Source organism: Malaclemys terrapin, chromosome 8 (genome assembly GCF_027887155.1).
Source record: "Malaclemys terrapin pileata isolate rMalTer1 chromosome 8, rMalTer1.hap1, whole genome shotgun sequence".
NCBI lineage: Eukaryota > Metazoa > Chordata > Testudines > Emydidae > Malaclemys > Malaclemys terrapin.
Genome location: NC_071512.1, coordinates 91,877,278 through 91,905,264, shown reverse-complemented (window position 1 = coordinate 91,905,264; position 27,987 = coordinate 91,877,278). Strand labels below are relative to the sequence as shown.

At 40.2% G+C, this 27,987-nt stretch overlaps 1 protein-coding gene across 4 annotated transcripts in view; it reads left to right on the top strand.

Moving 5' to 3' along the window:
* Nucleotides 1-27,987, top strand: part of LEPR (leptin receptor) — a 60,440-nt gene that overhangs the window by 20,120 nt on the left and 12,333 nt on the right. For 3 of the 4 annotated variants that reach the window (XM_054038568.1, XM_054038569.1, XM_054038571.1), the window contains 9 exons: nt 4,233-4,438; nt 8,488-8,633; nt 9,388-9,532; nt 13,767-14,060; nt 14,246-14,363; nt 20,960-21,159; nt 25,601-25,749; nt 26,034-26,193; nt 26,284-26,366. In XM_054038568.1, coding sequence (XP_053894543.1) covers nt 4,233-4,438; nt 8,488-8,633; nt 9,388-9,532; nt 13,767-14,060; nt 14,246-14,363; nt 20,960-21,159; nt 25,601-25,749; nt 26,034-26,193; nt 26,284-26,366 — 1,501 coding nt within the window. Of the gene's footprint in view, nt 1-4,232; nt 4,439-8,088; nt 8,147-8,487; nt 8,634-9,387; nt 9,533-13,766; nt 14,061-14,245; nt 14,364-20,959; nt 21,160-25,600; nt 25,750-26,033; nt 26,194-26,283; nt 26,367-27,987 lie in introns of those variants that run through there. The other variant, XM_054038570.1, reaches the window with a different exon arrangement.

The following is a 27,987-nucleotide window of genomic DNA, read 5'->3' as shown; positions in this document are numbered from 1 at the left end:
TTTGTGGATATGGAAAATAAATTATCACCGTCCTCTTAACAGTCTTCAAATATGTAATCAGGTTCCCCCTTAGTCATCTTTTCCCAAGACTAAACATGCCCAGTTTTTTAATTTTTCCTCAGAGATCAGCTTTTCTAAATCTTTTATCACTTTTGTTGCTTTCCTTTGAACTTTCTCCAGTTGTCCACATCTTTCCTAAAGAATGGAACCCAGAACTGGGCAAGGTACTCCAGGTGAGGCCTCATCAGAGCCAAGTAGAAAGGGACAGTTATCTCCCATGTCTTACAGTTGCAAAAAAGACTAATATTCTGGGACATAATGAAAAGAGTGTCATATGTATCACATTGTTGACTCATTCGATTTATGATCCACTATAACGCCCAGATCCTCTTCCGCCTTGCCAGTTATTCTCCATTTTGTAGTTGTGTATTTGACTTTTCAAAGGGAGGGATAGCTCAGTGGTTTGAGCATTGGCCTACTAAACCCAGGGTTGTGAGTTCAATCCTTGAGGGTACCACTTAGGGATCTGGGGCAAAAAGTCAGTATTTGGTCTTGCTAGTGAAGGCAGGGGGTTGGACTTGATGACCTTACAGGGTCCCTTCCAGTTCTATGAGATAGGTATATCTCCATATGTTTATTTATATTTATTTCCTAAGTGAAGTACTTTGAACTTGTCTTTATCAAATTTAATCTTGTTGAATTCAGATCAATTCTCCAATTTGTCAAGGTTGTTTTGCAATCTCTCCCAGGGTGGTGTCCTCCACAAATTTTGTAAAGCATTTTACTCTCTCCTGCACCATTATCCAAGTCATCCAGATTGTAAAGGGCTGAACCTTGCTTAGTCTCCCTCCATGCTACTCTTCATCAGCAGGTCGGCAACACAGCACTTGGGTTTCTACTTTGCTGTTGGCTCCAGGCCATAGCTGTTCTTTGAACACTCTGAACATAAGAACGGCCATACTGGGTCAGACCAAAGGTCCATCTAGCCTAGTATCCTGTCTTCCAACAGTGGCCAATGCCAGGTGCTTCAGAGGGAATGAACAGAACAGGTAACCATCAAGTGATCCATTCTCTGTTGCCCATTCCCAACTTCTGGTTCTGAGATTGCACCAGCCTAGTTCCTTTAATACCTTAGGATCAATTTCTTCAGGCTCTGCTGACTTGAATACATCTAATTTCTCTAAATATTTTTTGAATCTGTTCTTTTCCCTATTCTGGCTTGTGTTCCCTCCTCCTTGATGTTAATATTATTGTGTTAACTATCTGGTCACAATTAACCATTTTTAGTGGAGATTATAGCAAAATAGGCATTAAATGCCTCTGCCTTCTTGATGCCATCTCTGGTTAGCTCTCCTTCCCTGCTAAGTAGTGGGTCTGTACTTTCTCTTGCTCCTAACATATTTATAGAACCTCTTCTTATTGCCTTTCCCCTGCTAGGTGGAACTCATTTTGTATCTTACCCTTTCTGTTTTTGTCTCTACATGCTTGTGCTATTTTTTTGTACTTGTCCTTATGAATTTGTCCATTTTTCCACTCTTTGTAGGGTTAACTTTTGATTTTCAGGTAATTAAAGCACTCCGATAGAGCCATATGGCCTCTTACTATTCTTCCTATCTTTCCTTCACATCAGGATAGTTTGCTATTATGCCTTTAATATTGTCTCAAGACATTGCCAGCTCTCCTGAACTCCCTTTTTCCTTGGATTTTCTTCCAATGGGATCTTACCTACTAGTTCTCTGTTTCTGAGGGTCTGCTTTTTTGAAGTTCATTGTTCTTATTCTACTGCTCTGACTTCCTTTTCCTTAGAATCCTGAAATCATCATTTCAAGGTCACTTTCACCCACATTGCCATTAACCTTCAGATTCACAACCAATTCCTCCCTCTTGTTCAGAATCAGGTCTAAAATGGCTGCCCCCTTGGAAAAGTAAAATAGCAAACTCAATATGTTCAACTAGTTCTTGGAATGTACTGGGGAACAATTTCTTGTTTCAGAAGGTGGAGGAAATTTCCAACAGATATCTGAGTAATAAGTGTCCCCATTACAACCGTGTCTTGTGTTTTGGATATTTCTGTTCTAATAATGCCTCATCTACCTTCCTCTCCTGATTTGGTGTTCTATAGTAGACCTTTAGCATGACATCATCCCAGTTTTTTCCCCCTTTATTTTCACCCAGGGACTTTCAATGGGTCTGCCTCTCACCTCTTTCTGGACTTCAGAACAAGTGTATATATTCTCGATGTATAAGGCAACAGCACATCCTTTTTTCCTACCCTGTCTTTCCGGAACAAGTTATATTCCTCTATACAAATATCCTGGTCATGCAGTGTTGTCAAATAAGTCAGAATTTAGCTTATGGCTAATACTGCCAGTTCTTCCTGTTTATTCCTATACTTATCGCATTTGTGTAGAGACATCACTTCTTCACCCTTGCTCTCAGGGCCCTGTGTTCACTGCTGATATGCTGGAGGTCATAGAAAGGCACTCATTTGTGGTGAATTGTATAACTCACCTGTGGCTTTGTTACTCGTCATGCCATTAAAATAATTGGACTAGACAGTCATGCATTCTGTCTACCACTCAATGTATGCAGTGGTTCACTTCTAAAGTTTCTTCCATTTTAAAAGATACTCTGTTTCAGAGAGATTTCCTACACTTAACATAGGAATACTGCTGATATTGCTCAAAATGGAAGAAACCTTTGGGCTGATTTCCCCTGTGTAGCACTAGTGTAAATTGCAGTTATTAGGGTTCCATGAATGTAACATGCAAGGGAGTGGAGAATTAGGTGTTTTAAGTGCAACTTGTGTGTGTGTGTGTGAGTGTGTGTGTGTGTGTGTGTAAATGTATGTATCGAGGGCCTGTGTAGTGATGTGTACATTAGATATAGTCACTGCCCTCTCAAGTTTGTAAAATGAGTTGTCTTGATGCCATTTCTTGAAAGTGACCCAAGTAACATTGTTACATATGCTTTAGAAGTGTGATATAATGCCTGTCTGAATCAGGTACTAGTAAGAATTGAATGAGTTTTGACCTAAAATGCAGTGTGACAGCACACATCTCCATTTGTATGCACCATAAGACTTCATATCAACAGTAATATATTGTACAGCTGATATATTTCTATATGCCCTAAATACTGCATATGTTTCCTTTAAAAAAAATTCTGAAAGCATAAATGTGTTCTTCCAACACTGGAAAAATTGATCCAACTATTTTTGTTAAATAAACATCTTTATTTCTTGTTAGCAGATCAAGTGCTTTCTGTTGAAAATGTTGGAAGGTTTTATTAAACCATATATTTTTGTAATAAAACTATCTTCATTTGTATGCTAATCTCTAAAGGAAAGTATTCCAACATGTGAAACATTCATGAAAACAAATCTGGAGAGTTCAGCCAGAAGTAGTCTCTTGGGCTGCACTTCAGTTTAGAAAGAAACAAAACAGAATACTAAAGAGTTAGTTACTAAATACTTTCCACGAGCCAGTCCAAAGCAATAGTACTAGTAATGCCTGGGATTAAATGAGATTTGCTTTGCTAAGAAAAAGTCAAATTATCTAAGAAATAAACATGGTATGCCTTCAAAGTAAACAATGCTTCATCATCTTGGAAGTAATCACGTAACGTTAGATTTTTAGAGTACATTCTTTGTGATTTGTATATACAATATTTATCAGTTATAATCGTGTGTAGTTGATAAGTAATTTAGAAACATATCCTAAGCATGGACCAAATTCTGCAGCTTGTTGCGCACAAAAAATTCTGGTTTTGCCTGAATAACTTCAGGATTTTTTTATTATTATAACACTTAACAATAAATTTTGGAAGAGATATAAAAATTCATGTTTAATCAGCATCTGACTATTAGGGATTGAGATGAGACCTTCATGAGTGACAGATTATCCCACAGCTGCCAAATGGAGGGTTTCTTAAACCTTCCTCTGATGCAGCTGGTTCTGGCCAATGTCAGAGACAGGATACTGGAGTAGATGGTCTGACCCAGTCTGGCAATTCTGATATTCTTGGATCAGGCCTCAGAAATATCTTTCATTAGGCTCCTTCTCTGCCCCCAAAGGTACAGCTGAAGAAAATGCACACAGACTGATCCGTCTCCTGTGCTTTGCTGTTTGCAGTACTATTTCTACTGTTTAATCCAAAGTAATCGAATATGCAGAAGATTGTCCAGGACATGATGCTTTTTAAATATTGATCTATTTTTTTTTCCAATATAGATCAGAGTTGTCATTGGAAGACATGTCTACAGGTTCTCTAAAAGGCAATTTCATGGTTACTCCCTGCAACAGCAATGGGTCTGACAAGTACGAATGTCACATACCTTCACTGAAACTCAACTACACTTATATTACATGGTTAAACATCATAAATGGGGTAACACTTCTTCAGTCACCTTTAATGTCGGTCAGACCCATAAATATTGGTAAGTTTTCAATTTATTGTACACCTTTTTTATAGAAAGCAATAACAGGAAGTCCTTATTTTGTGACTAGTCAGTTTTTGCAAGGACTTCAGCTGTAGCTATGTTAATTCTTCAGGGTAACTTCTGCAGGCTGATGTGTATCTCCCTCTCTCTCCCTCCCCCCCCCCCCCCCAGCCTTCCTAGTCTCCGCCCTTCTTCAGTGCAAATCTAGGTAGAAGGAGGAACAATGTCTTGGGGCACCTGAGCATTCACTTTGAATGCAGGAAAGTAGATCAGTATGTGGAGAGCAATGGTCTTGTTCATAATTATTACCTTATTTGTAACAGAAAATAAACTTTTTGCTATTTGCTTTAAAAATAAACCTGCAAATTCTCATCAGCAGTATTTGCATATATTCTCTCACGCTCATTTTGACACTTCCTTCATTAAAGGTACAACTTCCGCATTTTTAAAAGTGAAAGATTTATTTCTGCTATTTCTCCAGCCCATCAGCTCAGTGAAATAAGATGACAGATACATTTGATGTTACTTTGTTGCCATCCAGTCTGCATAATTAATGGTTGATAAATATTTTCTGACTAGTTGGGACATTTTTAGCTATAATGAAAAACTGTTTGTTTGTTTGTTCTTGTTAATGTTACTTTTTGGAAAGCAGAATTAAAAACCTTTTGGATGAACACTTCATCTTAGTTGCAAATGAAATTAATATTTTTGGAGATGAGGTGATTATATTGATGATTACATACTGATTTCATTTGAATTATGTCAACAGGATCAATTTAAGTTTCACAGCTGCATCTGCCAATATTAAAGGTGACCACAGATATAATTCATGAAATATGTTCTAAGCAATAAGTAAGGTCAGAAGGTCATTTTTAAATGTATAATTTTTAATATGTCCTGCCATTAGTGAGCTTGATAAAAGGAATAATGAGTTTTAAAATAAAAAGATGAATATTGGCTACGTGAGTTGTTTGCTTTGCACACACAAGCCATAGCAACGGAATACATGGCAACCACATGAGAAAACATTGTCTACCCATGCAACCACTTAGATTACAATATGGTAATGTTCAGTCTTTTAAAAAGAGGGCTTCTGTACTACCATAAAGAAATTGTCATCAAAATGGCAGAATAAAGTTTTTAAAAGCAATGGACCACATCCTGAATCCTTCGCTCTTGCCCGTCTCCATTGAAGCTAGTCAAAGTGTGGACTGAATTAGAGCCGCCACACACACACCGCGAAATTTGGCCCTAACTGTTTAGTTTACACTGACTCAAATATTGATACATTTGGGCTAGGTACTGATAATGTCATCAGAGCTAAGTAGTTCCTTACTCCTTGAATACTCCTATTGATTTCAGTGAGACCACTTGTAGCATAAGCAGATCAGAAAATGACACCCTTGTATTTAAGGACCCAAGTCTGTAATCTGATGCATGCAGGTGGACTCCTGTTTTTGACCAGAGCTCCATTAAAATCAAAGAGGCTGCATGTGGGCTCAGGGGGTCTGCGCATGCAGATTGAATTGCAGGATGCAGTATTGCCTTTAATATGGCCTTCTGAAGCACTGACTACAAAACTCAGAAGTTCCTCATTTCCAGGTTACAGACACATGCTTGGCTGTTTACTCTAAACTGAAAAATACCATTTGTGATGGGTTCCCCCCGATGTGCCGCCTGAAACTGAGGTACCACTGAGCCCGCCTGACCCACCAGCCTGGGTTCCCTTTACACTGTGCCGCTGTGCAGCCTGCCCAGGCTTCAGACTGCACTTTATCAGCACACATCCAGGTAGGGACACACCCAGGTGCAGAAACACCCAGACGCTGAAATCAGCTCTGCATGGGAAGGCTCAGCTAAGGAACTGCCCTGTGCACACCCCCTCTCTAGAGGGCAAACCCAAAATTATACTGTCTTGCACTGCACAGAGATCTGTACAGCGTAAGCTCATGAAATTTGCCCCCTCCCTCAATGTGAAGAGGAATATACATAGCTTTCGGCCCCAAGTATGATTTCCATACACTGGTTTTAGACCAAACAAAAATAAGTTTATTAACTACAAAGGTTAGATTTTTAAGTTCTTATAAGGGATAGCAAATAAAACAAACACGCAATCTAAGATCAATGTACTAAAGAAATTGGATATAAATAACAAATTCTCACCCCAAATTTTGTTTTAGGCAGATTGCCGAGATTCTTGAAAGCAAGCTGCTCTTACTTGCAGTTTAAAACTCTAGATATTCCTTTTACAGGCTAGAAAACCCTCTACCCTGAGTTCAGCCCATCTCCCCTGGTTCAGTCTTTTGTTTCTCAGGTGTTTCCAGCAGGCTTCTTTCTTGGGCGGGGAGTCAGTGAAGAACAAACAATGATTATGTCACTCCCCTGCCTTAAATAGCTTTTACATATGGCGGGAACCCTTTGTCTCCCAGTTTGTTCCCATGCCCGGTCAGTGAGAAAACACTGGTATTCCAAGATGGAGTCCAGTATCCAGTGACTTGGTCATATGTCTCTGTAGGGCCATAGCAGCCATAACTCGGAGGCTGTTAGTAGCATCCTTTGGAAGGCTTTCCGGTGGGAGATTAGCATCTTCAAAGACCTATTGTTTTCTCCAATGGCCCTTCCCAGCCAGCCATCTAGACTGATTGCATTCTGTCTAGGGGCTGTTCCCCAGGGGTAAACACATTTGTAATAGATGCATAGACAATACTCCTAATTTCAGATACCAAAATGATACATGCATACAAGTAGGATAATCAGATTCAGTAAATCATAACCTTTCCAATGATATCTTGCATGCCTTATCTTGTGCAAAATACATCATAATTATTCCATACTCATATCATAATAATATTACCACAAAGAATATGGGGCATAATGCCACACCATTTATTAAAGGTGTTTATCCTGAGTGAGAGAACCTCAATGTTTTCTTAACAAATGTACCCAACCACAGTCATCATTGAACAGCGATAAGTAAATTTACTCAGTACCTGGTAAAAGTAGAATCCAAGCTTCTTGATTTTTTACCCAGCATGATTATTATTCATAAGTAGTTGTCCATTTCCTCCCTCTGGAATGTCCTCTTTATCTCTGTTAGAGTCCTGCAAAGCCCTCATTTTCCTTCACCTCATTTCAGCTCTCCTATAAGGCCACCTTTCATAGCCAAAATCCTAGTAATAGTAGAATGGATGGGACTACTTTACAAGCCGGCTCCCATTCAGCAAAACATTTATGCGTGTGTCTGAGTGCTTTGTAGAATTGGGACCCTGGATAGCAAGAAGCTGATTCTGGTTTAAGGCAACTACTAGACCAGGAGTGGCAGAACTTACTGACCCTCCGAGCTGCATATGACAATCTTCAGAAATTCGAGAGCTGGGGCACGTCTGCTGGGGCTTGTGCCTTCAGCCCTGATCCCCAGCAGGCGTGCCCTGAGACCTCCAGATCATCTTTCCCCCAGATTTTTGCCAGGGTTTGCTGGCTCCGCTCGGTCACATGATGCTGCCAGGTCCGCTCCCTGCATGGCAGCTGCTGGAGCCGGCAAGTTGGAAGCTGCGGTCGTGAGGAGAGGCAGCGGCAAATAGCTGGGAGCTGCAGGAATAGCCACTGCATTTGCTGCTGCCTCTCCCCACAGAGTTAAAGCAGCTGTTTGCTGCTGCCTCTCCACTGGAGCTAACACCTTGGAGCTGCAGAGAGCGGCCACTGAGGGTAAGGGTGTGTGTGACTCAAACTGATGGGGGGCTGAACCTTTAAATTGTGCCCCTCCCCCCAGCAGGCACCAGTCATCTCTGCAACATGACCCAATAGTTAACCATGTTTGCTAAAATACTGCTGGCTATTCCGTTTATAGAGTAATTTAGGCTTCTATTATTTGCTGTAAGTATATTTAAATCAGAGTAGAGTAACTTCTAAAAACATAAAGCTTAAGGACAAGACTTAAAAGAGAGAGAGGTCACTGATTGAATGGTGGTGAATACAAACATCTCGGCCAGCAATCCTTGACAGTAACTGTAACATAAAATAGAAGCTTGGTTTTAATATTTTTACAGTAAAGCCTGAACCTCCATTGAACCTGCGACTAGAAATGACAGACAAAGGACAGTTAAAGATCTGTTGGTCCAACCCAGTACTAACACCATATCCGCTTCAGTATGAAGTGAAGTTTTCTGGGAACGCTACTCAAAATGCCTGGCAGGTGAGTGTACTTGTTCTTTTAGTAGTATTTTATTTATTTATTTTTATTGAAGATGAAATCATTCTAATGTTGTATTTAAGGAGACTCTGCTGCAGCTGTCTGTCTAGATTCCACAGTGGCCGTGGTCCACTCAAAACTTGAGGGAAGAATCAATCTCAGGGCAGCTAGTAGTGCTCATTTCGCCAAACCTGCTTGGGTCAACAGCAGACTTTGAATTCAGGATCTGCAGCACTGAAATTATTAGCCTTTGCTGAATGAGCAAAAGGACTAAGTTGCTTAGCTGGAAGCAGTAGCAGACTCATAAACCCATATATGGAGCAGCCACGAGAAAGGGACAAAGACCCGCCCCCTTCATAGTATGGGTTTCACCTACAGACCACTAAACCCTGTCAACAGGTAAATCCTGGTCCCATTGAAGTCAATCACAAAGCTCCCATTGGCTTCAGTGGAGCTAGGATTTCTATGTGTGTGTGGTATATAGTTCTATTAACGAATCACTTTTCCCACTGTCACAATGCAGCTATCTCGGGAGTGAAAAGCAGCATCTATTTAACAGCACACAACAAAATACTGTAGCTATTTTCTGCTGGCGTATGTAACTTCTAAACCTACTTGATTTAGATGTGATAAAGTTGAATGCTTTTGAGCAGTCCTACTAACCCTCAAAATAAACAGCTTCTTTCCTTTGATTTCTCTCATTTTTCTGAAGTGGTGCAAAATAATAATGTTAATGGCTTCTAATCTAATTTAACAGGTGGTTGAGATTGTCATAGAAACCTCCCTCATCATAGGCAATATGCTGGCTGGTTCTTCATCTTTAGTTCAAGTACGGTGCAAGAGTCTTCATGGTCCAGGATTCTGGAGTGATTGGAGCACACCTTATAATTTAAACACAGAAGGTATGTCCTCTACAATAATTTAAATAGCCATTGTTAGGACTGGAAATAAATGTGTGCATATATTATTTGATATGTATTACACATGGATAAAGTGTCTATATGCATTCTACTACAAAATCTTACAGCACATGTAGGCAACAAAAGTGCATAGTAAATGCTATAAATAGTGCAACAAAATTTTGCTACACCTGAAGGTTCCATTGTCATTATGCCAACCCAAAACAGAGTATTCAGAGGAGCTTCCCAGTCTTCAGTGAGGAGCCTTTACTAAGTTTAAGTAATGCAATTTAAACTCAATTTTTTTAGCAGACGGTATAAGTAAAGCTGTTTCAGAACTGGCACAAACTTGCATGTAAAATTCAAAATTACAGAAGTTTATTACACACATCAATTAAGCGAGTAACTTGAGTTATGAAAGCACAGATTCCTGACATGTTGCATGGTAGTGGCTCCTCTGAGGCCAATCAGATGGGTTGAGTCAAAGGGGGTTCCACTGAAAGAAAATACCTTAATGCCTCTTGTATTCTGTTGTTAAAGTCTACAGTGAGAGAGAGAATTTATTTGGCAAGTCATTATCCATTCATCTTGATCGCTCATTTATGTTGCCAGTGTTTCCAAACTCAAATGTTCAAAAATCAGGAGTCAGCCTCACCAAAAATCATGAGATTGGCTTTAAAATCTTGAGATTATGTAAAAATAATAGATTTGGTGTTATTTTTATTTGCCTCTTCTTTTTGAGCCTTTAGGATGCACTGGGATTACATTTTGAAGCTTTCTCTGCAGCCAGAAGGGCCAGAAACTTTACTTACTGTTTAAGAATGAAGGCAGAAATTAGCAACACTGTATTGTAAATTGTCCGGTGTGGTCAGTCTGGGGATGCTGACAATTTTCTTGCAGTGTGTTTCCCCTGTTCTTATTTTAAAAGGAGATATTTCAACCTGTTTTGCTAAAGTTATCCTCCTAGGAATTATATAAGTGTATGTGTGTGGCAAGAGAAAGAGACAGAGAAAATCAAGGTCCAGACACCCCGAGGGGAGAACGGGGTCTGAAACCCAGAAAATAAGCACTTGAATCAAATGGTTGTAGCCAATGTTATTGTGTATACAAAACATGTCAAGTAAGATCTTTTATGAAATCTTGTAATGTCCTGAACTTGATAGTCATTAGGAGATTTGTATACAGGTTCTGGTTCTGAATGCATGCATGTATATATGTGTCGCAAATTGTAATTGTAACGATAGTAACTACAGCATCACCTCCCAGTAATGTGGTGAGGCAATCTGGCAGGGTCAGGCCAGGTATTTACAGGACACCGGCTCCAAACACCTAGCATTGTCCAGCCCAAAAGAGCCAATGGCAGACCATTAAAGTTAATGGGAAATATTGAAACTAAAAAGAAAACCCATGGCTGGGAAAACTGTGCTCTGTATAACCAGGAATTTCCATAGTCTGAGAACAAGTGGGGGAAAATAACAAACCTGCAAATGCAGTTAAAAGGGAAGGTATTTGGAGTACAGACTATCCAGAAATAGAGGACTAGAGTCTAAGCAGGGTGCTGTCTGTGAAGCACGGGATCCCCTCTAGGACAGAGGGTACACTTGGAAAATGTTCTGGGGCAATAGGTAACTTGTGTTAGAAAAGGGAATTGACCTAATGTAAAAGGGTAAAGCCAGAGATTGCGTCTTTGTTTTCTGTGTAACTTGTATGTGTTTGTTTTTCCTCCCTATTTTATCTTTGAATCTATGTTTTTTCTATTAAATAAAGTTTTTGTTTATTTTTACCTCAAGCAGGTCTCTGTTGTGCCACAGTGTGGCGTGTATGTACCAAAGTGAACTGATAATTGGGGGCAAGTTTCACACCTTCAGGGGTGACGAACCAGAGGGGAAAAGTCTGTGTGTCTGGTAGTTAAGAACTCAGGGAGACGGTTCTGCGCGGACTCGGGGCCAGAAGGGATTGTTGAGGTTACCCTACAAGAATTAAGTAGGCTGGTGGAAGGCAGGGTGGGACCTAATCTTTGTTGGCTGGCTACTGTTGAGACATAGCAGCATATCATTAAGTTAAAAAGCAGGGGGTGACGACACCTTACTGGTCTGGGTGATCCCAAGAACATTATAGGGGTGTAGTCACTGCAGAAATTGCACCCCAATATCTGTGAATGGAGGTTCACGCTCCAACCACTTGCAATAACAGATTGTAACAGACTCAAAAGCAAGGGAGCAAAGTACAAGTTTATTATTTTCTTCTGTTTATTTTGGGTTAAGAGAAATAGAACAAAGAAAGGGGAAAATGAGCCAGTTAGAATCCTTGGACACAGTGGATAAAAAGCATCTTGGGAGCTTATGTTAGAAATATGGTTTACCCCACAAGGGGAAATTAGCAGAGGATCTGAAAAACTCACTCATGAAGTATTTTGAGCAGAAGGAGAGAGAGGACGCAGGGCTGGGAAACCAGCCAGACTTTACTTCGCTACAGGAGAGGGCCACTCTGGTAGAGCTGACCAATTACCGATCTGCAAAGACAAGGAGGCGTATGAGCACCAGGTGCAGATGGCAGAGCTCAGAATGCCAGAGAAGAAAGCCATCAAAGAGGCAGAGGAGCAGGCCCACCAGAGATGAATGAAGGCGATCCAGGCAGCCCAGGCCAAAGAGGAGACAGTGGAGTGGGCCCATTAGTGTGCTTTCCACTAACACTGGTCAAAATGTTCTAAACTGGGTGCCTCAAATTAAGCACCCAAATAGCTAACCTGATTTTTTCAGAGGGAGTGGTCTTCAAAAAGAGTTGGCATCTTCTGATTATTAGGTCAGTTACTTAGGTGTGTAAATATGGAATTAGGTAGCTAACTTTAGGGACTCACATTTGGAAACTTACACTGTACCTCTATACATGTGTGTGTGTGTGTGTGTGTGTGTGTACATACGTACATGCCTTCAGAGAGATTGTATGCACAGATAAAAATAAAAATATGTACAGTTAATGGAAAACACTGAGATTCAGTAGTTATTCTCTCTATTTAATATTCTATTGTAGGATATTAATTGTATTAAACACATTTCACAGGCCAAAAATCATGTTGCGATAAGCATGATGACAACTTTAAAGAAAGTAATTTGTTCTCTGCAGGGAGCTCAAATTTGCCTACTCTCCCAATGGCTAATGTTAGCATTAACCAATGGAAGAACAGTAAAACCAGCAGGATAGTTGGTAGCAACAAAGAGGCTGCTTTGCATTCATGCAAGCACATTAACACTGGGAGTACAAAATGCTGAAACTAGGCAGTTATATTTTTATGCAACTGATTAGCATTATGCTCTGATCTGTATTTAATCGGAAAGTCTATGCTGATGACAAAGAGAGAATGCTTTGCACCACTGTTCTAGAGACTGTATTTTGGAAGCATCTTGGTCCATTATGAGTGTAATTATTCCTTGAGATACTAAGGAGAATTGTTCAGTTGATGCATGTCTTCAGCCTATTATATGCTCTTTGCGTAGGTCCAAATAATGGATGGATTTTTCAAAATAAACTTTAAAATATGAATCTTCTCACCATGATGTATGCATTGTTAACTGAGAGCACATGCACCTTTGTGGTGTGTGATTGTACAATATATTTTGTATGTGTTTTTGCGTGACAAGTGCTCTATAGCTGGGCCTGTTCTATATTGCAAACTCTTGTCACAACACTGAAATTATTACTGTTTTTTCTAAAGTTTGAAAGAACGCCTATTGACAGAGGCTTTTTATGTTCAAATCAACACACTGAAGTATAATGTCTAACTCTTCATGCAGCTTGCAGTTTCCCAGCATTTCCTTTTCACTTGCCAACACAGTTGCCCATCCAGTTGTACAACTGCATGTTTGTGTATGCAACACAGGTGCACCCTCCTGAAAATGTACTCCATGTGTAAGATTATATAGTATGTTATGTGACCTTGCATTTGTTCCATCTCATTTATTCCATCATGAGTAAGGATATTAAAGGTGAAAGTCCATGCAGATATAAATGTTCAAATAGATATAAATAATGATAAAATAAGTCATGGGGGTCTCTTCTGCTGCTGTCCCTGTACCCATGTAACACTCATTAAATTGTAAGAGTTGGACTCCTCCTGTGTTTAGGAGCAAGATTTTGATAGAAATAAGCATTTCTGATTGTAAAGCTACCTTTTTTGTGTGAAGTTTCATATCGCTTAAAGATTCTTTTTCTGGTTTTTTTTTCCCTTTCCCTGTAACAGATGTCATGTACTTCCCTCCTAAGATACTGACGAGTGTTGGTTCTAATGTTTCCTTTCATTGCCTCTATAATGATAAAAACAAGATGATTTTGTCGAAGAAGATTGTTTGGTGGCTGAATTTAGCAGAAGAAATCCCAGAGAGACAGTATACACTTGTGAATGATCGTGTTAGCAGAGTTACTCTTTTCAACTTGAGTGCAACAAAACCTAGAGGAAAATTCTTCTATAATGCATTGTACTGTTGTAATCAAAACAGGGAATGTCATCATCGATATGCTGAATTATATGTAGTAGGTAAGATTCAGGATGACTTCACTTTTTTTATAAACTTCAGTATACTTGATATTTTCAAGTCAGAACATTTCAGTTTATGATTCCAAGAAGGTTTTTGCAGACAACAGTGATTTATAATGCATCGTTTTGTCTCCTTAACAGTTGTAGCTTTATTTGTATTAATATTTTTAATGTGTTTTAAATAGATGTCAATATCAATATCACATGTGAAACTGATGGGTACTTAACTAAAATGACTTGCAGATGGTCCGCAAACACAAATACATTGCTTGTGGGGAGTTCTTTACAGTTAAAATACTACAGGTGTGTATAGTTTTTAATGTATTATATTTGTTTGGAAACTGTTACTTTGGAAATATTAATGCAGTAATAGATGCTCCACAGAAGTGAATATAAAATCTGAGCCATTGTGGATCAAACTTTCACCTGGTCTTCCAGCTGGCTTCCAAAATGGAACCCACAGGTTCCAGCAAATCTCACACGTGTGCACAAATTAGGTCATAAGAGCTCAAAGTACCCAGTGTGGGTTGTATTTGCACATTATTCAGCACCTGCAAAACTTGTGGACACAATTTTGGAGGCCAACTTTGAAAATGTGGACAAAACATGTTCAAAACTGAAGCAGAAAATATTACTAAATAACTGTGCTATGAGAGTTTGGTTTGATTCCACAGGCAGCAGGGCTGAGTCCTGGCAGAGCAAATTGAATATACCTTTTAAGCCTTCTGTTTTCTTTCAAACTCTGTTCCGCTTTTGCAATACAAATGCCCACCTTGCTTTGCCACAATGGGTTTTGATTTGTATGGCTTTTCACAATGGGAAAATTTGCTTGAATCATAATTTGTATGACTGAGTCTAGTTGTTCATGTATATTAAATTACACTCAACTTTACACATACATGGTGATTAAATATATGACGGCAGAATTTGGCTCACTCCAAAAGAAAAAGATCTTGTTCAGAAGGAGGTTGTTACTTTACAGTTTTAACAGCTTTAGTGGCTGGAGCAGTTTTCAGTTTGCTACTAATATTCATGGTCTAATTTTCAGAAGGTTTGGCCTGGCCCTTGAGGCTTATATTTGGACTGGAAGGTACATGCAAGCTTAGGACCAAATTCTGATCTCCGCTATGCCAGTGAAGAAGCCAGATACTGGAATCTTCATAGATGTTCTTTGGTGTAACAAATTTGGTCTCTTGCATAGCAACGTTTGGTCAATAGAATTCAAATCCCTGCTGCAGAGCTGGGGAAGCAAGGTTCTGTTCAGACCCAGTTTTCCACTTGTTCCTGCGGTTTCCCCCTTATTTCCTAATTCAAAACAATTCTGACCATCCACACTAAGTAGGGCCGAAGAGGTGGGTTTCCCACTAGCAGAAGTGGAGACCATTTCACCATAGAAGTTAGAACAATGCTTCGTATATCCTAAACCCTTTCCCCTACATCAGCTTCTCCAGCCATTGGTTCTACTCTGCAGTCATGGTTACTTTTTCCTGTCATCCCCTGGTACCAAATAATTTCAGAGAACGTCACATCTTTTTGTCTCTTCCTTAGGTCCCCAAAGCTGTCTGTCCTTTGGACAGAGTAGCAATGCTACTAGGGGGAAAATGTGTGGTATAGTTGATGCAACATTCATACCTTTGTGCCAGGAGTGCCCTGTGAAAAGGTCTCTCTCACATCGTCTAATAATTTTAAACACAAAAGATTCCTATAACTGCGCGAGTACTTGGATAAATAAAATGGAAAAACAAAACCTCCCTGAGCAGAAATCATTGGATTTATTCCCTACTGGACTAGATGGGATATGTGAGAATCCTTTTGGCAAAGAAGCTTAAATCAGCACTTACGGTCCTGCACACACTTAAGCCACGATTCAGGAAAGCTTAAATGCTTTCTTGAATAGGGATGGATTTAAGTGAAGAGCTTTCCTGAATTGGGCCCCACAGTGTGAAGTGTGAGTGGTTCCACTGAACTCAACAGTATTTGTAGGATTGGACCATAAATACTAAATGATGGGCACGATAGTGAAGCCTTTGATGGATGGAACAATAAACAGAACCCTTAGGATTTCATATGGAAACCTTTTCTGGGACTATATTGTGACTAGTTGACTTTTGGGCTAAATGTTGCCTTGACTACCTGCTAGAGTCACTTATGTTGGAATAAACACCTTTTCATGCTCTTTCCCCTTTCTTTCTCTCATCTTTCCATGTTGGTCTCAAACATGCCTGATAAATTTGCCTGAGAGAAATGGTGTTTCCTAACATCTATAATCTCGTTCTAGGTTGATGCGTAACACGGTGTATAAGTGCATGCCGGCTTTCTTGTTTGTTTGTTTGTTTTTGTTTTGATTCTGTTGAAGTTTCATTAAAAAAAATACAAATCTAAATGAGAATAAAACATTTTGTATGAGAATAACTAAAATAGAAAATAAATTTTAAACAAATCTGACTAATGGCAATATTTCCAGGTTCTTTAAAATAACAGACAACTTTGTTGTTTTCAGCATTTGCCTGCAACATTGTGAACAAGAACACACAATGTACGTGGCCAACAATAAGCTAGAAACCTAAGTGAAACTGACCACTTTGTTTCACTGCCCAAACTGAATGAAATGCCAGGTTTAAGCATCCACCATAAATATTTAAGAATAAACTTTGATTTGAAAAATTCCTTCTGTTTTAATAATCTAAGGTGGTGATATTAGAAAGACTGTGAAGATAATTTAATATATAGAAATAGCTATGTAGTGCTTATCAGTGTCCTTTTGGAGGTACGAGGCCATCCTGAAAATTGGAGTCTAAAGGTTAGAGTTAAACATGCTGTATTTGCATCATTCCTGTTTTTTTGCTAGAAGCATGAATCTGTTGTGCTAGTTTCTATTTTCCTCACAATCACTGATGCAATTAAAATGCTGCAAATAAAATCCCATTCTACACTCTAGTGTGATGCAATATTTTGCCCTTTCACTGTTTGATGGGGCTGTTATTCCACCTTCCTCTACAAATCAGCACCGCCAACAAAAACAGCACACACCATCTAATAAAAATCCAGAATGATGGGGTAAATCTTCAGAACAGAATGTAGCGATTTAATATGCATTCGTTTTATTGACATTAACAGGAGAAATATAACTAAATGTACCTCTTAGAGTCCAATTACATAACCAGTTACATCTCTGGTGAGTAGCTCAAAAAGCCTGAGCTGCACAGGCCTGGATCCAAATTTTAGTATCTTAGGGAAAATTTGAAAACATTCCTCTTTTTCATTAGCCACATTAGCATTTTGCACCACCCCCACACCCAGTTCCCACTCTGTGATTCATCTGAATCTGATTGCTAGGTATAGATGCTGGCAGCCTGTCAGGATTTATTTTAACACCACCCTATCTGGTAGGTTACTAAAAGAAATTTCATTCTCATGGAGCTCCAGCCATGTGTGTCCAGTTAGGCAGAATCACCCATCACACATCAATCTGTCCTTTGGGAGCCAGACCCTCAGCAGGTACAAATCAGCATACGCTCATTGAAGTCAATGGAACTATATTCATTTGCACCAGCTGAGGATCTGAACCAGGATGTTTACCTCTAACACATACTCCTCAAGTTTTCTGCCATCAGCATGTCCACTTCCTGGCTCTTTTCTTACGGCTTGTTTAACTTTTAAGCTCAACCGAATTAAGGCCACATTAATTCTGACTGCGAAGGTCCATACATGAATTTAATGGAGTTTAACAAATCCACTTTAAATTCACACCTGTAGTTAATTTGGATAAAATTTTCTGTGTGTCCCCATGTAGACAAGCCCTTAGCTGTTTTGTCTTGTTGCACTATGTCCCCAGGAGGTCTTCCAGTGGGGAGAGGTGGTTGTTTGGTTCCCACCTCCCAACAGCCCCTCTGCTCCATTCCCCACTCCTTTTATGTATTGCAGGCCAAGGGAACAGGGCTCCAATAGAAGAAGTGGAGTGGACTTGGTGGATTGGAGTTACATGATCAACACTTTTGCACCACAGGCAGGAGGGGCAGAAGGGACAGGAAGAGAAAAGAGATGGGAAGTACAGAAGAGGAGGGAAAGGGAAGGTATAGGACAAGAGATCTAAAAAGGAGTGAATGAGGGAAATACAGAGATGGAAGGAAGTGAAAGAGAATGGGAAAGTTAGGAGGGGTCTAGAGGAAGGGGAAATGGATGGAGAAGGAAAGGAAAAGGACATAACTAAGAAGGAAGGGAGGGGTAAAGGCACAAGGGGTGTGGAAGAGGGAACCAACGAGGGAAAAATTCTGTCAGACATTTCAGGTGTTAGTATTCTACTTTTTGTGGGTCTTTAAGCCACTGTGCAGCATCAAAAGGTTGAATACTGTGGTCTAATGCACCTTATACATGGCAATGAAGAGCCATATTTTGATATTCTGTATTGTCCCAATGGCCATTCCAGTTAGTACTTTTGCTATGTCCTAAATTCACCTCCACATTCTCGATTGTCTTTACTAGAGTAGGAGAAGAACTTACTTCCCTTCCTACAGTTGAACAGGTAGTTGGGACATAGAAGGAAATCTTCTGTATAAGTGTGTCTTACATACTTTGTGTCAAAAATCAACAAGACAGTTGGCTGTAGAAGGGCTCTAATGGTGCACAGAATCACGGGGTTGTATTCTGAAAAACGATAACTGAGTAAGCACTGACCACCACACTGGCTGGAGAAGCTCTCTCTCTCTCCCTTATTTTATTTCTTTATTTTTAACAAATGTTAAGTTCTTATAAAGTGCTGAATTGATAGCTCTGGAAACGGAAGTCCTCCATGTATCCAAAGAGACTTGGCTAGGGTGATCCATGCATTTGTGATCTCTGGGCTTTATTATTCCAACTCGTATCTAGGAGAAAAGCCACACTCCTGAGAAAAGATCTCAATGGCGTCAAATGCAGCTGCCTATATGCTTAGCAATACTAGTTTCTGTGAACAGATCATTGCTCTCTGTACTGTTTCCCCATTCAACAGAGAGTTCAGGTCAAGATGTTTTGTCCTGATAGCTAGGGCCCTACCAAATTCACAGTCCATTTTGGTCAATTTCATGGTCATAGGATTTTAAAAATTGTAAATTTAATGATTTCAGCTATTTAAACCTGAAATTTCACGGTGTTGTAATTGTAGGGATCCTGACCCACAAAGGAATTGTGGCGGGGTTGTGGTACTGCGACCCTTACTTCTGCACTGCTGCCTGCAGAATTGGGCCCTCAGTCAGCAGCCGTCATTCTCTGGCCACCCATCTCTGAAGGCAGCAGCGCAGAAGTAAGGAAGGCATGGTATAGTATTGCCACCCTTGCTTCTGTGCTGCTGCTGGCAGGGTGCTGCCTTCAGAGATGGGTGACAACAAGCAGGCACCGCTCTCTGGCCTCCCAGCTCTGAAGGCAGTGTAGAAGTAATAGTGGCAATACTGTGACCCCCCTAAAATAACCTTGTGACACCCCCCCCGGCAACTCCCTTTTGGGTCAAGAACCCTAATTTGAGAAACACTGGTCTCCCCCATGAAATCTGTATACTATACGATAAAAGTACACAAAAGACCAGATTTCACGGGAGAAGACCAAATTTCACGGACCATGATGTGTTTTTCATGGTCATGAATTTGGTATGGCCCTATTGATAGTCAAAGCTCTCTGTGCGATTGGCCTTAGCTATTAAGGAGGTTGGCTCTTTTTTTATGATCATGACCTCCCACCACAGCTATATTCCACTGGCCCAATGAAACTGTCATTCACTAGGGAGAGGCTCTTGAGTGCAGGCAACAGAACTGCCACAGGCCCTGGAACTAGACAATGAAGTTCATTGTCACGGGAGGAGAGAGCCCATGCACACTCAGAACTAAATGTGCAAATCCTATTTTGACTCAACTTTATCTCGGTAATTCCATCACTTCTCCTGCCCCCTCCCAGCACACGTGTGCGCACACACTCATCCCGCCTAGGAACACTCTGCCATTTCTTCTGGAAGCTGGGAAGGAAGGAGGAAAGAGATTGTTCGTGGTGCTTCAGTTTTTAAATACATGGGGAGTGGTCAGATTCTACAGAAATGGGAGGAGGGAGTCCTATAAATCCCTACATCAAGTTAAAAAAAAAAGTGTAAACTCCTAACACTACACTGCCAGCATTCTCAACTGTGCTCTGGAGGAAATACTTCTAGAGCTCAGAAGGTAATTCATTATCCACAGGGCCTTTCAGGGCCTGATCCAAATCCCATTGACTTCAATGGAAGGACTCCTATTGACTTTAGTGAGCCTTGGATCAGGCCCAAACTCCTTTACCTCTCTGCCCACACTACCCAAAACGTTGCCAGTTAATGAGTGGCAAATGTGTAGGTGATCAAGTGCTGTGAAAATCCTGTCTTCTAGGTCAGCAACTTATTTTACATAGGCCACAACAACAGCCATCGGATAACTGCTTTCAGTCAGGCATGGGCTGGATTGGAAGTGGTAAAGTAGAGGAAAAATCTTTGGTATCTCATTACCATATTGCCTTGAGCCACGCAGTGCAATTTTAATTAAACCAAGCAAACCCTCAAACGCTAAGAATGATTATAATAGTTCTAATTTTGTAAGCATAGCTAGAACACCAAGAGGATAAAATATTTTTTCCTGTGTTTAATTGAAAGTATCATTTGCTTTTTATGTTTCAATGTTACTTTGAAAAGGGTGATCCTCTGTTGTAATTTTGGAGAGGGGAAGGGAAGTGAGCAGTTTATAAAGAAATGTTGTTATGACTTTAGCTTAAAACATGGCATGAGAAGTTCAAGATTTCCAATCAATATTATTTCTAAGCCTCAGCATTTTCTTAACTTTTCTTTGGAGTTTTATTCATAACAGAAACAGCTCTTTGTTGAAAATTATTAATTGAATGTTTTCATCTTTTTTAAGGAATAGTATCTATTGTTCTGACTTTCCAAGTATTCCTCCAAAGTCGGAGGCAAAAGAATGCCATTTACAGAGGAATCATTATTACGAGTGTACATTTCAGCCTATTTTTCTTTTATCTGGATATACCATGTGGATAGAGATAAAGCACCAACTAGGAAAACTTGAATCCCCACCAACCTGTGTCATTCCAGCAGATGTGGGTATGTCAAAAGATTTCTTTAATATCTTTTTCTTCCAGTAGTGGTCTTGGGCAGCAATGTCTATATGCTGTAGGTGGAGGTGTTCTTCATGACCTTTTGGATAGCTCAGATTCTGGAAGTAGCTGCAAGGTCCTGATTGTAAGACCACTGAAGTCAACAAGACCCTTTCCATTGACTTCAGTGGGTTTTGGATTAGGCCTTATCTTCGCACAATACGTTTTCAGCTGAAAGAACCAGTGTTTACTTGTTTATCAATTTGTGGCTATTGCAGAGACATTTACAAGAAAGGTTGGATTTTAAAAAAGGTTGTTAGTTTTTGTTTTTGTGGGGGGGGGTTTAATTCATGGCACACCAAAAAGTGCATTTTCAATTATTAGTGATACGGGAAGGAAGGAATCATCTCTGACCTTACCTTAAAGTCCCTCCATAGCTCTGCCTCTCCCTGTGTGCTTGCTCTAATCTGATTGTGTTGTCCCTATCCTCTGCTGTGCCAGTGATGTCAGTCTTGTTTGTCTGTTACCTTCTGCTACAAATGTCTCTGCACTTTCTTCCATGCTGCCTTTAAGCATGGAACTGCCTTCCTGAATTGGTCCATAACGGTTATTGACTACTTCTTCAAACCCTCCTCCAGACACCCCTCTGCTGTGATGTTTACAAGAAATTACCCAGGCACAGATGTCTACATTTTGTGGCTGCCCGGGGTAGCTGATGTCCTTTAAATAAATAAAAAGATAAAAATAAAAAAATACAAAGAAAATGAAGTTTAGCTGGAGCCACTAGGAATCACCGAGCAGTTGGCTATTACTTCTGTAACCATAATTCTTATTTCTCCTTCCCTCCTTTTGTTTGTCAGACTCACTTGTTGCACCTTGTCTCAAATTACATTGAAAGCTTTTGGGGTCAGAGATTGTCTCTTATTGTGCTTGTAGAAGGACGAGCACAGTGGGACTAAAATCCTGACTGGGGCCTCTAGGCGCAGTACAAACGAAAATAATAATGCTAACCTGAAAGAGAATTGATCATCTAGTTTCACTCACAGGCTGAAGAAGTTCATTGCACAGTGTTTCTTCTGATGTATGTTTCTAAACAGACACCAAGTAATATTTCAGGATTAGTACTAAGGAGAGGGAATAATTACAAATCCACTTAGAAATGGTGTGGTAAACTCGTGTTGGAGTGACTTCAGGGACCATGAGTGAGTTGGGCCCCATGGATCTGAAAGTTTGACTTTCACTCAAACGTTACAGGGTTCACGTTTGCTTAGAAGAGGCTTTAAAAAAGGAGCAGAAATAGAAAAGAGGAGAGAGACTACTGAAAAAATAAACTATAAATACTGTACACAGAGGTACTCATTCACCTCAGTATAGCTTTTGGGGGAGAGTACGAATGTATCCCTGCATAGCACAGAGTTCCATTCACTAGAATAACTTGTTTTAATTGTGAATTTCCCTTACAAAACACTTGGGTTTAAATTTAAGGATAAAAGTTTCACACACAAGAACTAGTTTTGCTAAGCCAGGGCCTGATCCAGATCCCTCTGAAGTCACTGGGAGTTATATTAGGCCCCTAAACAATGCCTCAAGAGGCTTATAAAACCTCAAACCTTTTCCCCCATCCCTAATTATGTGCTACCTACTCCTTTAACAACTGATCTATCCCTAAATACCTGTTGAAACTACCTGTTGAATAGGGTTTTATTCCTGTTTTAATATCTATGCTGTGCATCTGTATATTTTCAGATCTTCTCTTAATTCTTTGCTATGAAGGTTAATAATACAGATTCTCCAAAAAAAGTTTGCACTCAAAAGTGATACTGGGGAACTGAGCTTTTTGACAGTTCTGCTTTGGGGGCTCCAGTTTTGGCATGTGAGAAGTAACTGGCAGTGAAAACCGATGTTTTGTGATTGACTTCTTTCTGATTGCCCGGCCAGACTCACATAAGAACCATAAAGAGTCTGTGCCTTAAATTTCTCCTAGCCTTGAATTAAAAAAACCACCAAAACAGCAAATTAACCCCCGCCAATGAATAAACGTTTCTGTGAAGGCCTTGTGGCTCATATTATTACCTTGAACATTTCATTGTACAGTTGAGGTCCTAGACTCCCTGGTAGATTAGATTGTTGATCCAGCAAAACATTTAAACACATGTAACTTTAAGCATGTTTGTGTTCCCATTAAAACCAGTGGGATTCTTCATGTACTAAAGTGCTTTTGCTATTTCAGGGCCTTACTAAGGTTTCCCCATAGCGGCTTTGCAGCAAGCGGTATCTCTTAAGTGGATTTTTTTGATACAGGTGTAGACTGCAGGTTTAGCTAGGGTGACCAGATGTCCTGATTTTGTAGGGACAGTCCCAATTTTGGGGTCTTTTTCTTATATAAGCTCCTATTACCCCCCGTCCTGATTTTGCACATTTGCTGTCTGGTCACCCTAGGTTCAACAAACTTTCTTCTGTAACACTAACAGAATACTTTGCTTAAACTTGTCTTGAGAATACAGGCCAAACCAATGTCTGCTAGGAGTTTTCAGGAATGGTTCCTTGCAAAGTCCAGAGAGAAGGTTTACAGTTTGGACTCATCTAAGTCTTAAGCCCCATGTAGGTTTTCCAAAGGACAAAATTTCTGCCCAAATATTTTTCACACAGTATATGAAAGCAGAACTAGCATTTTCCCACCCATCTCTAGTCAATATTTGGAACAAGCACTTCTCTCTTTTTTCCAACTAGACTGCTAAAGCACAGCAAGAATAGAACAGAGTAAAAATATTATGTTATGGGAGCAGAAGACCAAATCCACACAGATAGTAAGACTTCAGCATAAATTAAACCAAATCTTCCATTGCGAGCTAAAATTTAAATGGAGGGAACAATGACCAAAGGAATTGCCCAAGGAAAAACCCCAATGCATTATGGCCATACCTCTTCCCTAAGGGGTTTTGGGACGTAGAAATGTGTTTTACATTTTGCTTTTTGTACTTGGTTTTTCCAAGCACTGCAGAGAGCAACGAGTTAATGAACGATAGTACAGTGACAGCGTGGGCTAACAATGTGGCCATTTTTGGAGTTCACAAATAGTTTTGAGCATTCAAACATATTTAAATGAGTGCAGTTCAAGGAGGTGGTCCTTTGTGGTTCAAAAACACGATTCACTCTTTTCATCCTGTTTTGACAAATGTGTTTGCAGATTCTGTTGAAGTTGACGTTAGCAACACTGACATATTGTAATCCTGGCCTTCGGTGCTCTATCTCAGATATGCGTGTACCATTGCACATAGTGGAGTATGCGGGGCTGTGTTGGTCCTGTACTTGTATTGCCTATACAGCATGCCAAAAGAATCTTGCACTTGCCAACACAGCAGCTGCAAGTTACTAAAGTAATGTAAGTTCTTAGTAGGATCTAACAGATCAAATATCCATTAGTTTTCAGGCAGAGGAGAGTACTTCTAGTATACACATTGTACATTGAGGCGTGCTGGCAAATGAAGGCTTTCAGATATACTTGGCCTGAAGAGTTTTTAAAAGTCTGAGTTACACACTGATCACTCTAAACATAGTAGAGATAAGATAAAGCTGTTGAGCTACAGTGAGTGAAGCACGCTCTGCACCGTGCTACTAACAAAGTGGTCATTCTAGTTCTCCTTACCCTGTTGTTTTCTTCAGCTTTTTTTCTTGCTTTTTAGTAGGGTTGCTCAAAGAACTTTGAACAAAACATTCTCTTGTTGCAAAATGGGGCTTTGTTGAAATCAAAATTTTCCATAGGAAAAGAGCAATTTTGGCAGAGGTTTCCATTTGGAAAATCAAAACATTGAATTTCAGGTTGACTCCATATTAGTTTCTGCTTCTGCCTGAGCCACTGCAGTGCATCATGGGAGTTGTAATTCTGGGTTACTCGTGCCCCCATTTTCCCCTTTGGGCCCCCAGTTCCTAGCCCTACTTCATCTTCCATGATGCCCCACTGCAAGCTCCCTGTAGTAGAGTCTCCAGGAGGTAGCATGGCACCTGAAATGGATGCAGACACCAATGTTGACTTGTCCCCACATGAAACAATGATAAACCAAAATGAAATGTTTTGACATTTCTGAATTGAAATTTTTCTGAATTTTTCATTCTGTGAAAAGTTTTGATATTTCAACTTTTTGTCCTGATTTGGGGCAATATCCCAGGGACAGATATTCAATTTGTCAATTACAATTTAGTTACATCTGTAGTGAATGAGTAAGCGAACCTGTATGGTGTACTAGATGTTAAACTGAGAAGATTTTGATTTGATAAGCCAGAGAAAATCTTGGAATAACCCCTGATATCAGAGAAGAATTTGCATTGCTGTAGCTAAGATCATGATGCAGTCCAATGTAGAGGGGAAAAATAGAATATTAAGTACCATTGGCTTCAATTAGAAATTTCAGAGTCTACATTTCAGTGGCTTTTTCTCTTCAATTTTCTAGTGAAGCCGTTTCCTCCCTCTAACGTTAAGGCAGAAATCACCAAGAATGTTGGGCTGCTGAATGTGAGCTGGACAAACCCAGCATTTCCGAACAGCGATCTTAAGTTTCAGATTCGGTACTCTGTGAACAGGGAAGAAATATTATGGGAGGTACGATTATACTTAATACAAAATAATGTTTTCATCCTTGCAGTGTTTGTGCATGCAAAGTCCATGTCAATCAACCAATGTATGTTGAATTCATTCTATATGATAAAGTATTTTAGTTTGCATTAGAATTTATTTTCTGTGGCAAAATTATATTAGTGAGCTGTCTTTCATTGGACTCAGGGGCAGGAGGTCTGAATTTACCAATTCGAGAAGTTAAGATCTCAATCAGATGCCTAGAAAACTGTGTGGTGTTCCGATTCTAAGTATTTTTAATTCTTTTACAGATATTTGAGGTTTCAAATGCACCAACAAGATCAGTCATGATAAAGGTACTGGACCTTTGTGTTGTATATATTGTTCAGGTGCGCTGCAGTGGACTAGATGGATTAGGTTACTGGAGTGATTGGAGTAAACCAGCGTATACCATTGTACAGGATATTCAAGGTGCGTGTAGTTTATAAATACACTCTGAAGATTATAGTTTTATGCGTGTGTGACATTGTTCTCCTTCTTAAAATGGATGTAATTTTGCAGCTCCCCTGAGAGGTCCTGAATTTTGGAGAGTTATTAATGAAGATCCCATAAGGAAGCAGAAAAATGTTACTTTAGTTTGGAAGGTATGAAGAATTGTATTTCAGCTTCTGTCTCTCACTGTCTCTGTTTCTCACTCATGATATGGATGATGCCACAGTTTGATGGCTTTGTGGGATGCATGATTCAAAAGTGTTGGTGGAGTTATTGGAGGTGGGCATCGAGCAAGCATGTGGGGTCCTGAATGACAGACTCAAACATTCATTATTCACGGTCCTTTTATAGACAGAATAGTTAGGACACAGCTTCATTAATTTTACCACCTCTCACTCAGCAGCGCTGTCAGGTAATAGAGGTTCCTAAAAAACATTGGTGGCCGTACTGCAATATAATCAGAATACAGTTCTTATCTCTTTTCCTCCCATATCTTTCTCTCTTCTCCTTACTTCTGTCTGCAGTTCTCTCTCCCTTTTCCTTATACACTGAAATCTTTTCTACCATGAGCTGGCAGAGCTGTTTTTCTTCCCTACTCACCAATAAGACATAGTATTCTATTAATAGGACAGAATCCTTCCCTTTGCTTTGTGGTTGCTCTGGATGGTTATGAGGACACAGTGACTCTCAGTCAGTCAGCAGCCGTTTTCATTCAGCAGCAGGGCAGGATTCCAGATTTACGGTTCAGCAGAACACTTGGTGGTGTCCCAGCTAACTGCCCTGGTTGTCACACCAGAGGCCCATCTTGGGTGAATAGGATCTGACCCTACCCTAAGCGCAGTTACCTGGGGCAATCAGTAGCACAGGCTGGATGGGGTATGTGCTGCTCGTATTCGTTCATCACCCACACAGCCCATATGCACATAATTCCCACCTCTCAAAGCAAACAAGTCCTTTTGCTCTGCTAAAGAATCACTGCATGGCCAGCTCCTCTTCCCAGCCTCTCAGCACCCAGGATAGGAAGGACAGTATTTTATCCAGAGAGTAAAGCACTCACCCTCCTTCCTGTTGGGACAAATCTTGCCACCTGGGCTGCACTGATTCACAGCAGTTTGGAGGAATAGAAGCTCCAATATCATATGTATAAATCAAATCATGATGTCTTAAGACTTGACCAGGCAATACACTATAAAATATAATTGCAAAGATGTACTGTTCATTTATTTATTTATTTATTTATTGTAAATATTGCACTTGAGTCTGATGCTTGGCTACATGTGCCAAAAAAACAAAGGCTTCAGCTGGCTACCTGCATGGGTCAGGAAGGGATCTCCAGTCCCCTCATTTCCCCCCCCCCCCCCATGTATTCTGGTGTGATGTTTTTTGTCTCCTTCCTCTGAAGCATCTAGATGGCCACAGTTGGAGATGGGACCATGGACAGGGTAGGCCAGAGCTCTGAGATGACACTGAGAATTCTCTCTTTCCAAGGCTTGGCTGGCTGGTTCTTGCTCATATGCTCAGAATCTAACTGATCACCACATGTGGCATCAGGAAGGAATTTCCCCCAGGTCAGATTGGCAGTAACCTTGGGGATTTTCACCTTCCTCTGCAGAATGTGGTTCGCTTTCCAGGATTATCTGGATATACCTCACTTATTCATTTCCCTGCCATTGCAGGACCCTCGGGCATTGTTGCACCTCAGTCCCTCTTATTCTTTGCCTGTGGCACAGAATCTAGTCTCCTTTGGGCTTATTTTGGTTGTGAGGCCCTTCT